Source organism: Carcharhinus amblyrhynchos, chromosome 3 (genome assembly GCF_965287045.1).
Source record: "Carcharhinus amblyrhynchos chromosome 3, sCarAmb.v2.hapA, whole genome shotgun sequence".
Taxonomy (NCBI): domain Eukaryota; kingdom Metazoa; phylum Chordata; class Chondrichthyes; order Carcharhiniformes; family Carcharhinidae; genus Carcharhinus; species Carcharhinus amblyrhynchos.
The window spans coordinates 118,377,487-118,395,017 of NC_137326.1; the positions used below are offsets into that span (position 1 = coordinate 118,377,487).

A 17,531-nucleotide genomic window follows, 5' to 3' on the forward strand; every position below is an offset into this window, starting at 1 on the left:
ACATTATACTCCATTTACCAGATCTTTGCCCACTCACTCAACATATGTCTGCAACCTCATTATGTTGCCTTTGAAAATGTACTGGCTCAAAAGGGATGAACACAAGCTCTTGGCTCACAACTTTTAGGTCATGATTATGCAGGTAGATTTTGAAAAGCAAAACTGTAGAAAACACTTGGTGATGATATTACGTTCACTTCCTTCCAGAATTTCCAGTGCCAGTTTGGTTCTATCAAATGAACAACAAATCCAAAATGTTTTGCTCGGTTCAATTTTATTGATTTGCTAATGATTCAACTGGGAACCTTACATATATTTCATGATAAAAATTTTAAACACCATTTTTGAAGTGATCATTTGGAATAAAGACAAAGGCATCTTTCAATTTAATCTTAATAAATAAATGTATAGATTAGCACCTTGGGGTTTATTAAAAATGTTAATTTGTACCATTTCACTGAAGTTCCCTTAAATACAAACAAATCATTCCCATGTCAAGTTGTCTGAGTAATCTCTACAGTACCAATTCAGGGAATGAGATTCTAGTCATTTTTTAATATCACAGTAATTGAAATGCTTTGCTAACTCTAAAAAGGCAAGTCAAAAATAAAATCCACACAATTTACTTCAAACTCGGAGGAAGGAATTTTCCTATCCCGCCTGCCACAACATTGTGGTGGGCATGTTGGCGGGAGGTTGGGGGGAGGCTGGGGCGGATCTGACAAAGATCTATATACCTTGGGTGGGATTTTCCGGTTCTGAGGTGAGTGCAGCAGGAAAATCTCATCCTAACTCTTTGAAGGAAGCTGAACAAATCTTAATTACAATATATATATATTACAATTATAATCAGTCCTATGAAAGTATGGTGGAGGCTTTTTTTTAAATTTTGTGAATTACACAAATTTCCAACAGAACAATGTGACGCTAATGAAACTGATAACTAGTGAATCAATTCCTGGACAGTTATACCCGATCTAAACTGCTTGGCTACAACTGCTTTCTCACGCATTAGGAGTTAACTCCTGGTAGGTAGATGCAGTTGTACAACATGGGCACCAGTATCAGCACTCTTAAACATGCAAGTAAACCTCTGCTCAAGTTTCTAAGCACCTTTGAAGAACTCCTGTGGATTTTCACTGATATATTTGCAGTGAGACTTCATTCTGCCTTCCATTCAATGTTAAGGTTATGAAATATGAAACAGACTCGCTGAGCAGCTGACAAGACTGCATTTCTGAAGGCAGATTGGGAGTTGTATTGTCCCTTCTATGGAGCAAATGTGGTACCATATTAACGGTCCTGAGCACTATGAGAATTAGTTAGAATTGTTAAATATTCAAGTCTTGATAACCACTAACAAGAGTTTATAAAACAGTGCATTCTGTTCAGTGATTCCATTGTATAAATGTTATGTTTAGACACTGCCTCAATCACAGTATTAATCTGATCAGTAAAAAGATAGAAAGCATTTTTAAAATAAAAGTTATCAGTTTAAAATCACTTTAGTGAATGTATATTCGATCAGATATAGCAGCTGGAAAATGGGTCATTATCTGCATCCTCAACCACCAATAGTAATCCATTGGATTATAGCGGGTATATGGGGATGCAGAGGTCAGTGCATGTGCCACATCGTTAATAACTGTTGACGTGTCTGATGAGCCACCCCCAACATAAGATTGCATTTTGGAAATCTGTTCATCAAAGTATTCCTTCCCATAATCCTTACGGACAATGTCAGGCAGTTCATTCCACATCTTTTCCGTGATCATTTTGACACGCTCAGGACTGTAAAGATTGGTAGCGGCTATGAAATTACCAGGTTCAACGACACTAACTTTTACACCCCAGCGATGCATTTCATAGCGCAAGCAGTCCGAGAACGCCTCCACTCCAAACTTAGTGACACAATAAGGGGAGCGAGCAGGATTGGCCATCCGTCCCAGCATACTTGTGATGTTTACCACACGACCTTTCCACAAAAATGAAAAAGGGAGGTTAAAACGTTGCATCATTATTAAATGAAACGAAAGGTTACACATTATTAATACTCCAGTACATGAAGGTTGTATCAAGTGGATAGTTATAAATAGTATTTCATGGGGTTATAAACTTTTAAGGTATAAACCTCAGCACATTCATACATAACAATGAGTCCAAACAAAAAATTATTCACCACTTATCTGTTAAATTTTATACTCTTGCTTTCATAGCCGTTTCTCTAGTTTAATTCCCAGCAAGACTGTTTCATTTTCAGGGTACTACTAAATCATAAAATCACAGAAACCCTACAGTGCAGAAGGAGGCTATTTGGCCCATTGAGTCTGCACCGACAACAATCCTACCTAGGTCATATCCCCGTAACACCACATATTTACCCTGTTAATCCCTCTAACCTACGTGTCCCATGACATTAATGGGCAATTTAGCACGGTCAATGCACCTAACCCGTACATCTTTGGACTGTGGGAGGAAACTGGAGCACCCAAAGGAAGCCCATGCAGACACGGGGAGAATATGCAAACACCATACAGACAGTGATCCAAGCTGGGAATTGAACACAGGTCCCTGGAACTGTGAGGCAGCAGGGCTAACCACTATGCCACCATGCTGTCTAAACTTGAAATGTCCCCAGTGAGAAATGATTGCATAGATCAGATTGATTTTCTCTTGTACTACCTCCTGCTCATAAAAAGTGTGGATCAGGGTGAATGGAATTTGGGAAAGAAATTGTGTTCCATCTCTCCAAGAGCAGATGCATTTACAAATAGGATCACATAATTTCTGAAAGGAAGCACTCACCAACATAGGTAATGGTTGATTTACAGTGCTAATTCAATAACTTTCAAAGAGAAATCTGTTTCAAATAGACCCCTTCGTCAATGTAATGCAGAGCTGATAATGAATTTCTGAAAACACAGGGTGGGATTTTCTGGCCATGCTTGTCCTGAGGCTGGAAAATCTCACCTGAGGTCAACGGACAGTTGTGTGGTCTGTGTCCTGCCCGCTACGATTCCTGAGGCAGGCGGGATGGGAAAATTCTGCCCATACTCTTTTTAAGCAGAAGGTGGATTTGATGCATTTATAAACTCAGGCAAGCTTGTTCACAAACAGTGGTGAGGGACTGAAGTATCCATATTCTTTCCAAACTTACCTACTGGACATTTCTAATGGGAAAGTGCTACTTCACGAGCATGGATACTGCAGCCTATCATAGGATGATTTTCAGAGAGGAATTGATAGAGTGGACGTGCAGAGATTATCTCCTCGGGTGGATGTAGCTGTTACTAGGGGGCATAACTATAAAGTTCATGGTGGGAGATGTAGGACGGATGTCTGAGGTAGATTCTTCACTCAGAGTGGTTGGGGTGTGGAATAGACTGCCTGCTGTGATAGTGGGGTTGGACACTTCAGGAATTTTCAAGCGGTTATTGGATAGGCACTTGGAGCACTCCAGAATTATAGGGAGGGGATAGCTCGATCTTGGGATTGGACATAGCTCGGCACAACATTGAGGGCCGAAGGGCCTGTACTGTGCTGTAATGTTCTATGTTTCTATGTTTCCTGATCATTTGGTTCATGAACATGGAGGAAGCTGTAATCAAGATGCAAATTCTGAAATCACTAACTGCACACTTGCCACCCAGGGTCATCTGTGAGCAGGTGAGTAGGCAGCCAGCGCTCCCACACAAAACAAGTGGAAGGCTATTGTAGGTCCCAAAACACACTTATTCACCTGATGTCTACCCATATTATTAGTACCACTTCCTTAAGCTGCCAAACACCACAGTACATATTGGGAGGTGGCCATTGCTAACAACAAAGTATCAACCTCTGCTCACAGGTAAAACACTGGAATGTTTGGGAAATATCTTGCTGTCATTACAGCGTGGTTTTGTTGACCAATGCTCATGTTTGCTGCTGAGCATTCTTACTCTTGAGGGACTTCAGGCAATGCAATGCTGGTTGGAGGATCAGGTGGTGATTTAGGAGTAGGGTGAACACAAAGCTAACTCTGCAGAGGAATGCAGGAGAAACTTTGACCTTCCAGTATGTATAGCCCCTAGGGTAATACACTAGCAGTCTGAGAATCAATGAATAAGAAAGCAGTATCTCACCAGAGAGGCTATCGGATGTCCGTTACTTCTTAAAACTAAACCTATAAACCTACATAACCAGTGTTTGTTTTGGTCAAAGTTATTAAAGCCTCCCAGCTTCTTTGCCTCCAGTTCCTTCCAGGCTGCCAGAATGGGTATCTGTAACATCAGTTTTGGGGAATCCTACACCTGAACAAACTCGACCCTCCTAGGCCTGAACTTGCTGCTTGTCCACAGCGAGAGTGATGGTGTAGTAACAAGACGTATGGCCCAGTTGATTTCCTGGCACCAGCGCAGACATTTAGGTCAAGGGAATCACAAGGGTGCAGACGTTCTGTCGTCAAGAGATGGCAACATATTCATTCCCCATTGCATGGCAGCCAGTTCTAGGGGCCACGGACCAGAACTTACATCGCTCAGTGGCAAAATAGAAAGCAGATCAGTGATCAGACTGGAACCTGATCCATACGGCTTCTCAGCTGCCCACGCATTTCAGATTCCATAACTGATGCGATAGACCTTTCAATGAGGAGCCCAGCTGTAACATATATCAAAGCAACCAGAACTTCTATGGATGACTGCAGAGTGCCAACATTATGCACTAGACCACATGCAAGTTGGGGTTCAGTGCTCTGACATGCTGTGAAAGTTTCCTGGCAAGCAATCCAATGGATTCACCAAATGATGATGAGAGCACGCATCAAAGCAGGATGCCCCCTGGGCCTGAATGCACACTTCGGGATTTAGGACTTTGACCAGAGAGTCTGTACAAAGTCTGGTAATGGGCTTACTTATGCTCTGTGTTGAATATGTGTGAGGCAGCTTAACATAGACTGTAAGATGATAGGCAGTAGCAAGTCCCAAGCATGTGTTCAAGCCGAAAGAGCTGCAGTGAAGCATCCTGTTGTAACTTAAGGAGAGATATGGAAGGAAGGATCATGAATATGCTGTGGTTAAATTTTAAAATCTTGCATTTATATAGCATCTTTCACAACCTCCAGACATCTACAAGTGCTTTAAGCCAACACGCACTTTTGATGTGCAGCTACTGTTGTCATGTAGAAATCACAGCAGCTAATTTACACGCCGTAAACTCTTACAAACAGCAATGTGCTGCCAAGCAGATCTTGGACGGAGAGAAACATATTGCTCAGGACACTGGGGATAACTCATTCTCCTTTGAAATATAGTGTCACAGGATCTTTTACCACCATCTGAGTGACAGGCCTAGAATTAACTTTTTGTCTGAAAGAAGGCAATTCAAGATTCTTTCAGAACAGTGGTGGGGAGTTAGCTCTGATATTGTGCTCAAGTCCAGAAGTGGGACTTGAACCCACAACCCTCTGATTCATATGTGAACTTATGGTGATGCAGAGTTCTGACGAGTGTGGAAGAAATGTGTAACAAAGTCTTAAATTAGAAGTTCTGGAGAAGCCATTAATTTGTGTCTGCGTGACTGCTAAGATTTTGGGAACAAGGGTTGCTCTGTCATCTACATTAATTGAGGCTGTAAAGGTTTCCTGTCCACCAGACACCATTCAGATGAACCTGACCTCATTCCTACTGCACAATTAGCATCATCCAAATTTCCATTGCCCTAGATGCAGTCATCATGCCAACAGATTCTGACGAGTGAATGCCTCTAAGAGCCAAATAGGAAGTGCATTGCTCCTTCAAGGGGCTGTTGGCTGGTATTAGATTGCAGCACTAGTGCTGGATTTTCAGCTGTCAAAAATCTGTAAGTGAGCAGGTTATAGGGAATGGCACGAGCACTGGCAGCTCACTAGCTTATTCCAGTGAAGCCAAACCACGAAATGAATCAGAGCATCACACCAATATCATCAGATGGACAGAGTGAATTTTGCTGCTCATCATCTGTCTGATTTTTTACACAATGTGAACATCAACGTCCACTCACTGCAAGGTCACCTTACACAATGGGTGTAATGTTCAGTTCAATTGTATGAGCCACAGAACAGTTCTGCTTCACGCAGACCGTACTCAAGCAAAACTTCACTCACCTTTTGCTCTACGGATATAGGGAAGGAAACCTTTGGTCACACGGATAGTTCCCCACAGGTTAACCTCTGCAACCTGCTTATAGGTATTCATGGTGGTGAACTCCACTTCCCCAAAGGTTGAGATACCAGCATTGTTAATCAAGCCCCAAAGACCTAATCAAAGAAAGGAATTACTGTTTAGAAATACTTCAGTACTTACACAATATTTGAACTGACGTTAATTAATAGTGTACAGCCTAATACTTAGCCTTTAAAAAGAAAAATGAAGTGAAGGGAAAGTGTTTTTTGTTGAAGTGCTTCCCTTTATTACACCAGGAAACATTTACTGGATATTTTTCTCCAACTCCGCTGATAATCTTTAGATAGGGTCCCTCCCCCTGCCAAGCTTGCTCACTAGTGTCAGCTTCTGACAGGATTCCGGTGTGTTTTATGATTGGTATCAATACAAACCATAGAACAAACCACACTCTGCTTATGGATTGCTTTTCACTCCCCAAGTCAGCTTAGCTTCAGTGCTCCCACCTATCGTGATGTTGCAACATGACATTACACAATCATTCCCGGATTACAGAGTTTCAACAACTGGAATCACCAGAGCTTAGCCATAGTTGTGAGGAAATTCATGTTCACTAATGCAAAAATAAGAGTTGGTTGAAACAAAAATTTCTCTCTTACTATTCTTCCATAACTCTATACACACAAATACACACAATTCAACTCTATCAGCAGACACATGGAGCTGAACGGGATTCCTCTTTCCATCCACTCTAATTTTTCTTTTTATTTATAAGACAAGAGTATGTGGAAGTATTGTACTGTCTGCCTGACAGAAAGAAACAATGCTTTACCCAAAACAGTATCTGTGGGCAAAAGTGAATTTCTGAAAATCCTAAAGCTTTTGGAAATATTATTGGCTTGCGCATAAATATTCACCATAAACTCTATTTAAATAAGTTGTAGAGGTGGGCTCTTAAAACCAACTGACCTTTTTCTTTATCTGTTAAATGTTCTTTCACAAATTCCACTGCCTTCTCTACTTCCTCATCCTTGCAAACATCTAACTGGACGACAACCATCCGATCACTCTTCATATCCTCCAGCTTCTGTGGCCCTTCCCCACCTTTATCCTGAAAGCAAAGAGTTACCAGTAGTGCAGAATCTGGATAAGGTTGTAACCCATCACTAGCGTAGTCACAATTCTGTATTGACAGCAGCTTAACCCAAAATAGAATCATAGAATCCTGCAGAGCAGGAGGTGGCCATTTAGTCCATCGAGTTTGCATCGAACACAATTCCACCCAGATTCTACCCTCATAACCCCATGCATTTACTCTCGCTGGTACCTCTGACACTCAAGGGCAATTTAGCATGTCAATCAACCTGCACATCTCTGGACTGTGGGAGAAAACCGGAGAACCCGGAGGAAATCCACGCATACACAGGGAGAATGTGCAGACTCCGCACAGACAGTGACCCAAGCCGGGAATCAAACCTGGATTCCCGATGCTGTGAGGCAGCAGTGCTAACCACTGTGTCACTGTGCTGCCCATTTAAAGTAAGACAACTCTAGATTGGCAACCAGGGTTTCACACAGGTTCACGATGTTCAGGATACCGTAGGATAATATCAAGTGCGGATCAGCTACCTTCCAACCTGAGGAAGGGAGAGAATGTTGGCATTGGTTTGATTATATGCAATCCTTGCTCCTTCCCTCAAACAGTGCTGAAATAATCCTGTCGTGGCAGAACATTTAATACTGGGTGCATAACATTCAAAATGTTCAACTGTGGAATTAAATATACTTGAATATTTTTAAGGTTGAAGTAGATATATTCTTGACATGCAAGGGAATCCAAGGTTATCAGGGAAAGATGGAAATGTGGGATTCAAAATACAAAGAGATCAGTCACAGTTCTTATTGAATGGCAGAGCAGGCTCAGGGGGCTAAATGTCCTACTTCTGCCCCTACTTTGTAGGTTTGTATCTACTTAGACTTGGGCCAATTTACCAACATGGTGCATGTTAATTGCAAAGCATTTATATATATATAGGGTAAAGGCATGGTTGGGTCTGGCTGTGACATGCTCATGGTAAAATGATCTTCGGATTCACACTGTCCCTTGCGACAAATACAAGGGAATCAGCAGCATCTGCTGACTTCTACTTCTAACAGGATTCAACGCTTACAGCACTGGAAAAGGGGTAAAAATTAAAATATATATATATTCTATTGCCTGCAAAGTTTTTACAGGGATAGATCTTATTGGTGTCCAGAATAATCTAAGTATTCCACTTGGCATTCTGAAAGCTCAGTCTCCAATCCAGAATGCTAAATTCAATACAGTACGGAAGAGCAGAAACTGGTTTAAAAAGTCAGGTTAAATGGAAATCTCAATCTGCATGGATAACCAAGAACTTGGACTTTTCAATTTTATATATTAATCTAGTCACTGGAAACTGAATAACTATTACTTTAATTAATTTCCACTTAAAATCTTCAAAGCTGCAATAGAAAGGGATTCTTCTCAGTCTGAGCCACATTCATCGAGAGTGAGGATCAATAACCTCTCTGCAGTACTATACTTTAAAGGAAGTGCTAAGACAATGATTTATCTGCACTTGTGACTTAATTAAAAATGTGCTTGGCAACTGGAAAGACTGTAAATGTTCAATTTTTAACGGTCTTGTGTATTTTATCTTGAAGTTTCTTCTAAGTTACCAGCAGAATGCATTTTTCTAACAATTATAGCCTCAAATGTTTTCCAGACCCAGAGTCTTTTTTTCCTCAGCAACTGTTTAACCTGCCATTGAAGCAGGTTAAACAGCGAGGAAGACTGACAGCATGTGGCTAGGTAGGACTACATTCTGCCTCAACTAAGTAGTCATGATGTGGGTATGCCGGCGTTGGACTGGCGTAAACACAGTAAAAAGTCTGACAACACCAGGTTTTAGTCCAACCTATTTGTTTGATAATATTCTCACAAGCTTTCGAGGGGTTACCCTCTTCGTCAGGTGAATGGAGAGTTCTGGCCTCAGACAGAGCATATAAAGCACAGACCCCGTGACTTGCCTGGGTTTGCAAAACCTCACTTACTGTACTGTCTGGAGACAATACACATCTCTTTAAACTGTGATCAGTGCTCCTACCACTCACATTGTCAGCCACTTCAGGTCTTGAACAGCAGGTTAGGTGTAAGGATTCGCATTTTAATCAGTAATCTCTAAACTGTCTGTGCTTTATATGCTCTGTCTGAGGCCAGAACTCTCCATTCACCTGACGAAGAGGGTAACCCCTCGAAAGCTTGTGAGAATATTATCAAATAAATAGGTTGGACTAAAACCTGGTGTTGTCAGACTTTTTACTCAACTAAGTAGGACAACTTCTATCAAGAGACAAATAAGAGCACGCAAACATCATTGGGATCAAATATATTCATTATTTTCTGTGTACGGAGCTCCTTATTGAAAAGCCTTATGGCTCTCTCTCAGAGTAATCTTTTAATGACGTTGCTCAAAACGCCAAAACTTTTTGCTGCTTTTATTGAAAGATTATCAGGGATAGGTAGGAATGTGACGTTGAGATTAAAATCAGACCAGCCATGACCTTATAGAATGGCAGAGCTGGCTTGAAGGGCCGAGTGGTCTACCCCTGCTCCTAATTCATACGTTTACTACCTGATAAAGCATTAAACATTAAAGGAGAGGATTGCTTTCCTGTTTTAAACCAGAAGCTTTACGAACAAAACAGTTTTGAAGGCAATTCGCACACAATGTATAGTCAAGAAATAATAATATCTGTACCTTTAACAGGCACCCTGCAAATATTTTGAACCCTTTATCATGTAGGTGCTGTGCCAAGGAAAATCCGAATCCAGTGTCACATCCTGTAATGACGATACTTTTGCCTTCACTCTGGTTTAAATAATAAGAACATCATAATGTTATAAATATTTTTAAAAAGAGAAAATGCATTTGCGTAGCATTTTTTGTGACAGTAGGAACTCTCAGAGTGAGTTAGTGCCAATTAAGTAGACCTGATGTGTAGGAAATGCTACAGCCAATATGTGCACAGGAAGCTCCAGTAAAGAGTAATGAGATGATTGCAGGATATGTTATAATGATAGTTACTGGAGGATCAATACTGGTTAATCACTTGAGAGAGCTCCTCTGGTCTTCTTCAAACAATGGCATGGCATCTTTCACCTCAGCCCAAGAGAATTTCGGATCTGCATCAGGGGAGGTGATGGCCTAGTGGCTTTAGACTATTAATCCAGAAATGCAGCTAATGTTCTGGGGACCTGGGCTCGAATCTTACCACAGCAGATCGTGGAAATTGAATTCAGTAAAAAAAAAATCTGGAATTAATGATGACCACAAAACCATTGTCAATTGTTGGAAAAACCCATCTGGTTCACTAATGTCCTTTAGTGGAAGGAAATCTGCTGTCCTTACCTGGTCAGGCCTACACATGATCCCAGAGCCCAGCAATGTGGTTGACTCTCAACTGCCCTCGAGCAACTAAGGATGCACAATAAATGCTGGCCAGCCATGAATGAATTAAAAAAAGAACTCATCTGAAATGTTGCACTTTCCAACAGTTAAGTGTCAACCAAGATTATGCCTCTGGAGTGGGACTTTAGCCCATAACCCTTTAACTGAAGGGACAACCAAGCCAAAGTTGACACCCATGTTTTGTTTTTAATAATTCAGCATTTTTCTTACTTTATTATCAGCCCATCAACCCCAACAACATGGAAGAAACTCTTAGGCTCTGCTGGCGACGAACACCACAAAACCACTTCCTCTTTCATTTCTAATCTTGTACAAGTCACTCTTTGCTCAGTTTTGTTCTCAGGTGGCTCACTAAGATCAGGCAACTTGTGAGTGGGTGATCCTGAGAAAAAGTATCAGTAATAGGCATGCTCAAGACAGAAAAGTAGGAAAACGCTAAAAAATTATATTTGGGCCTTTAAGATCAGCGGCTTTAAAATTAATTTCATTGATTGGATAACGAGAGGTAAATAAGCATTATAAACTTTCCAAATTCACACTCAAGCCAGAGCAGAACCTGGAAACAAACCAGAATTAACAATGTTCCACATTGATGCCATTGTAAATATTCTGTGGGAATGCAGTCCAATTGTTACTAAACCAGTCTGTAATCTCTCCTTCAATGTCAGTAAAACTAAAGAAACAGTCATCTATTTCAGGATACATAGTGGAGGACATGCCCCTGTCAACATCAATGGGGATGAATTGGAAATGGTCAAGAGCTTCAAATTTCTAGGTGTTCAGATCAACAACAATCTGTCCTGGTATCTCCATGCTAACATTATAGTTAAGAAAGCCCACCAATGCTTCTACTTTTTCAGAAAGCTAAGGAAGCTCTCACCAACTTTTACAGATGCACCAAAGAAAACATCCTTTCTGAATGTGTCACAGCTAGGCATGGCTCCTCCTCTAACCAACACCGCAAAATGCTGCAAAGGGTTGTAAACGTAGCCCAGTCCATCATGCAAACCATCCTCCCATCCACTGACTCTGTCTACACTTCCCGCTGCCTTGGAAAAGCAGTCAGTTTAATTAAGGACCCCATGCACCCTGGACATTCTCTCTTCCACCTTCTTCCATTGGGAAAAAAATACAAAAGTCTGAAAATACATACCAACTGACTCAAGAACAGCTTCTTCCCTGCCGCCATTAGACTTTTGAATGATCCTGTCATATATTAAGCTAATCATTCCCTGCAACCTATCTGTAATCTCTCTTTTCTTTCTCCCCTATGCACTCTTTGAGTGGTATGTTTTGTCTGTACAGCACCCTATAACAGATTATCACAATCAAATCCATGTGTTGTTCTTAGACTTACTTACACACACACACACACACACACACACACACACACACACACACACACACACACACACACACACACACACTAGGGCTTTGCTTGCAGACAGTAACGTGACATTCACAGCATACTTTCCGCAGGGAGCTACCATTTGAGTTCTTCTCATTGAGCGCTGAGAATTTATAGCAGAGAATGTAGCCTCCCAGCTCCACCACAAAGATGACATTGAATAAAAGTATCTTTAATCGTACAATAAATAACCTGAGATGCTGAACAAATTCCATTCTATTCTGGAGTTTCCGTTAACTTTATAAAATGCTACTGTGCATATTTCAGTGACCTTTAACTACTTCACTTTGGAACAGAAAGCCTTCCATCACACAGGGCTACTCACTGCGATTGGCTGGCTTGCAAGTGATCGAGTCGCTGTGAGGCAAACAGCTGGCTGCACCCTACTGAAAGGCAGGATAATAAAATAATCATTATACACAGGATTTTTAACAAGACTCATTGCACTCAAGCTCATAAGACAAGAGGCGGACAGATATTTAGACTCAATTATTTTTACAGAGGAAAGGCAAACAATATTGGCAAATTTAAGAGAGGACTGTCATCTTATTTGAACATGCAAGGAAGACTACAAATCTAGTCTCTGTCTTATATACTCAAATGAAGCTTGTGTGGATAATGCAGATGGAAAAGGACCATAATTTGCTGTGGGAAAATAGCTAATGTGAGTCTTCCATGAGATAGATTTCCCCTTCCATATTTAGATTTTTAAATGTTTCGCATGGCAAGTTGCTGAAAGTGGGAGCCAATGTCACAGTGAGAAAAACAGAGTGCTCCGATCCCCATACAGCCCTAAATTTCCAGTGACTAACTGGAAGGATCACACAACAAGATTTAAGGTTAAGACTTTAACTGTAACCTACCAAACTAAAGAAAGCAGGGGACAGGGGCGGTTGAGAAGCGAGCGAGGCGGGGTGGTTGAGAAGTCAGCAGGGGTGGGGGGAGTCGAGAAGCCAGTGAGGATGGGGATTTGAGAAGCGAGCAGAGGTGGGGCAGAGGGGGAGGTCGAGAAGAGAGCGGTGGTGGGGGGGGGGGGGTGTTGGGAAGTGAGTGAGGAGAGGCTCGAGAACACAGCGAAGGTGGTGGGGCAGAGAGGGGAGAGAACATGTACCAGGTGATCCTGTCTTTGTCTATTTGGAAGGAGAATCAGTGCACAAAAGGCAATTGTTCATGGATCTACATCATTTATGCAATGAAATGAAGCTGCTGAGTGAATGACAGCCTGCAAAGGGTTATACTTCAGACACGTGTAAACATTTTAGAGTTACCAACTCTCTCCCCTTCCTCGCCATCCTGTTACTAATCAATTAAAACGTATTAAATTAAATTATTGTTGAAGACATCATTCTTGTCCTCATCACTCTGAACTAATGGAAATGTCTGCATAATAAAAGTTAACTTAAAATATTGTTGATTTTATTCAGTTTCGTATTCATTCCAACTGAATCAAACGTCCCAGGACAGATGTCAGCCTTTGGCAACATTAGGAGAGATGAGAAAAGGTAGGTTAAACAGACAAATTTTTAATCAGCAGCAAAACCAGTAACAATGGCTTTGGTCTTCCTAATGCTTTGTTGGAAGGAACTGTCGCATTTTGATGTTGGACTGGTTAAGGGAAAGGAATTCATACAGTACTGGAATAAAGGGAAATGATGGATAGGTGCTGGATTATCAGCAAATCTATGGATAATGTCATTTAGGGGACAACGTAGAAAACGGGAGGGAACAAACTGCCATCATAGGAAATGCCAAGGAAGGTAATGTCAGGATAAAGGGATGGACCACTTGCAGGTATTTTGTAGGCTGCACTGGGAAATAATTTAAAACTTATGGATGTAAAGCACTTTGTGTTATCTAAGAGCTAGTGGAAGGCACCATAGAAATAAAGGTTCTCACCTCCTACGTGGCACAGTTCAATTCCGGTCTTGGGTGACCGTGTGGAGTTTGTACGTTCTTCCTGCATCTGCGTGGGTTTCCTCCCGTAGTCCAAAGATGGTTAGGTGGACTGTTCATGCTTCATTAAGCCTTAGTGTCCCAAGATGTGCAGGTTAGGGGGATTAGTGGGATAAATATGTGGGGTTACAGGGATAGGGAGGGGAGGTGGACCCGGGTAAGCCATTGCAGACTTGATGGGCTGAACAGTCTCCTTCTGCACCCATATGAAGGCAAATCAGGAATTCACTTATCCCCACTGACCTCACTGAAGGGTGGTTAACAATGAGATGGTGTGTCTTGGGCTACAAGAAGCCAGAGATGGGATGGGCAGATGGGTGGGTAAGTGGCAGATGGAATTTAACTCTGAAAAATGTGAGGTGATGCACTTTGGAATTCTGTGATTTTCTAAAATGGCACAGATTCAGCCAAAGTGGACACAGAGAAACTCTTCCCCCTAGTGGGGAAATCCAAAACAAGACAAATCAGTCTATCGGGAGTGAAATCAGAATCATTTGCTTCTGATTTCACAAGAATGCGAGTGGAAATCTGGAATAACCTGAATTAATTAAAATGTTCAGACTGAAAAATTAAGATTGGAACTAATCGCTTCTTTTGTTCCAGGGGCGGGGGGGGGATAAAGGAACACAGGTCCAATGGAGGTCACAGAATCATAGAATATTACAGTGCAGAAGGTGCCCTTCGGCCCATTGAGTCTGCACCAATGCATGAAAAACCCTGACCTGCCCACCTAATCCCACTTGCCAGTACTTGGTCCATAGCCTTGAATGTTATGGCATGCCAAGTACTCATCCAGGTACTTTATAAAAGGATGGGAGGCATCCCACCTCCATCACCCTCCCAGACATTGCATTCCAGATCATCACCACCCTCTGAGTAAAAATGTTTTTCCTCAAATCCCCCCTAAACCTCCCACCCCTCACTTTTAACTTGTGTCCCCTCCTAACTGACCCTTCAACTAAGGGGAGCAGCTGCTCCCTATTCACCCTGTCCATGCCCCTCGTCATTTTTAACACCTCAATCAGGTCACCCCTCAGTCTTCTCTGCTCCAGAGAAAACAACCCAAGCTTATCCAATCTCTCTTTATATGTTCCACCCCAGGTAACAACCTGATGAAACTCCTCTGTATCCCCCTCAGTGCATTCACATCCTTCCTATAATGTGGTGACCAGAACTGCACACAGTACTCCAGCTGTGGCCTCACCAAAGTTCTTTGCAACTCCATCATGACCACTCTGTTTTTGTTAACCGATTGATAAAGGCAAGTGTGCAATATGCTTTTTTCACTCTCCTATTAACCTGCCTTTAGAGATTTATGGACAAACACGCCAAGGTCCCTTTGTTCTTCAGAAATTCCCAGCGTCAGATCTTTCATAGTATACCTCTTTGTCAAATTACTCCTTCCAAAGTGCATCACCTCACACTTTTCAGAGTTAAATTCCATCTGCCACTTACCCGCCCATTTGCCCATCCCATCTCTCTTCTTGTGGCCGAAGACACACCACCTCGCTGTTAACCACCCCTCAATGAGGTCAATGGGGATGTGAATGATATAGTGGAGGAACAGGTTGGAGAGGCTGAATGGCCCACGCCTACCCCTGTGGTTACACTCCCTTTCCCAAAGCACGTTGAATTCTTGGTGATGGCCTGAATGCAGGCAGATCATTAAAGGGTTCAGCCTCTCTGAACCTTGTTATTTCCATCTCCATGGCAGCAGCCACTATCAATCACACTGATAGTGACATTACTTTTATAATCTTACCCTCAGAGAGATCAAAGCGTGGAAGCCAGGGGAACATTGTCAGTTGCTCAGACAGAAGCCATCCTGTCCCCGGCCAGGTTAAAGTCTCCTTCTCTAACCCGCTGAGCTGAGACCCAGCTCCCTCTCCGCACTCTCTTACCTCAGTACCGGAGGGGATGCCCTCCACAGCGCGGCCCCCACAGCGCGACTCACTCCCCGGTACATCGCCGCCAATACAGTCGCAGCCACCCGCACACTCAGTCACAGCAAGGTCACCAGCTACCGCAATACAGGCAATATGAGTAACAGATACCGTAATACACACAGTGAGAGAAACCTCTACCGTAATACACCCAGTGTGAGGAACCTCAGCCGTAATAGACACAGTGAGAGGAACGTATACCGTAATACGCCCATACCGTAATACACCTAATGAGAAGAACCTCTGCCGTAATACACCGTGTGAGGAACATCTGCCATAATACACCCGTACCGTAATATACCCAGTGTGAGGAACTTCTGCCGTAATACACCCAGTGTGAGGAACCTCTGCCGTAATACACCCAGTGTGAGGAACCTCTGCCGTAATATACCCAGTGTGAGGAACCTCTGCCGTAATACACCCAGAGGAACCTCTCCCGTAATACACCCGGTGTGTGGAACCTCCGCCGTAATACACCCAGAGTGAGGAACGTCTACCGTAATACACCCATACCGTAACACATACAGTGAAGAATCTCTGCCGTAATATACCCAGTGTGAGGAACCTCTGCCATAATACACCCAGTGTGAGGAACCTCTGCCACAATATACCCATACCGTAATACACCTAGTGAGAAGAATCTCTGCCGTAATACAGCCAGTGTGAGTAACCTCTACCATAATACACCCAGTGTGAGGAACCTCTGCCATAATACACCCAATGAGAGGAACCTGTACCGTAATATACCCATACCGTAATACACAGTGTGAGGAACTTCTGCCGTAATATACCCAGTGTGAGGAACCTCTACCGTAATATACCCATACCGTAATACACAGTGTGAGGAACCTCTGCCGTAATATACCCAGTGTGAGGAACCTCTGCCGTAATATATCCCGTGTGAGGAACCTCTGCCATAATATACCCAGTGTGAGGAACCTCTGCCATAATACAGCCAATGTGGGTAACCTATACCATAATACATCCAGTGTGAGGAACCTATGCTATAATACACACTGTGCTTCTGCCATAATACACTGATACCACGATTCACCAAGGGCAAGGAACTTTTACAGTAATACACCCAGTTCGAGAAAGCTCTGCCGTAATCACCGACACTGTCATACACCCTGTGTGAGAAACCTCTACCATAAGACACCCAGTGTGAGTGACCTCTGCTGTAATAGAAAGATATGGAGGGATATGGTCCAGGTGCAGGTCAGTGGGACTAGGCAGAAAAATGGTTCGGCACAGCCAAGAAGGGTCAAAAGGCATGGTTCTACGACACCGTAATACCATAAGTAAGAAGTCTCACAAAACCAGGTTAAAGTCTAACAGGTTTATTTGGTAGCATAAGCTTTCAGAGTGCTGCCCTTCATCGGGGAGTGGAGAATTGGGTCACAAACAGGGCATATATAGATACAAATTCAATTACAAGATAATGGTTGAAATGCGAGTCTTAAAAGATAATCAAGTCTTTACAGGTATAGACAACGCGAATGGAGAGAGGGTTCAGCACAGGTTAAAAAGGTGTGAATTATCTCAAGCCAATTCAAGGCCCCCACAAGAGAGACAAACAAGATCAAAGCTGACA

The 17,531-nt window shown here is 42.5% G+C and overlaps 1 protein-coding gene across 2 annotated transcripts; it reads right to left on the bottom strand.

Annotated features, from left to right (window-relative positions):
• Positions 1 to 255: 255 nt before the first annotated feature.
• On the bottom strand, positions 256 to 16,009 carry LOC145341069 (D-beta-hydroxybutyrate dehydrogenase, mitochondrial-like). 2 transcript variants are annotated; one of them, XM_080185866.1, is made up of 6 exons: positions 15,896 to 16,009; positions 12,367 to 12,424; positions 9,923 to 10,033; positions 7,107 to 7,248; positions 6,122 to 6,274; positions 256 to 1,975 (listed from the first exon to the last, which is right to left on the bottom strand). In XM_080185866.1, the coding sequence occupies exons 1-6, from the start codon at positions 15,958 to 15,960 to the stop codon at positions 1,506 to 1,508; spliced, it is 999 nt and encodes a 332-aa protein (XP_080041992.1). In that variant the 5' UTR covers positions 15,961 to 16,009; the 3' UTR covers positions 256 to 1,505. The 2 variants fall into 2 exon arrangements, with proteins under 2 accessions (XP_080041992.1, XP_080041991.1); XM_080185865.1 differs by having other exon boundaries at positions 12,367 to 12,427.
• Between the last annotated feature and the right edge of the window lie 1,522 nt (positions 16,010 to 17,531).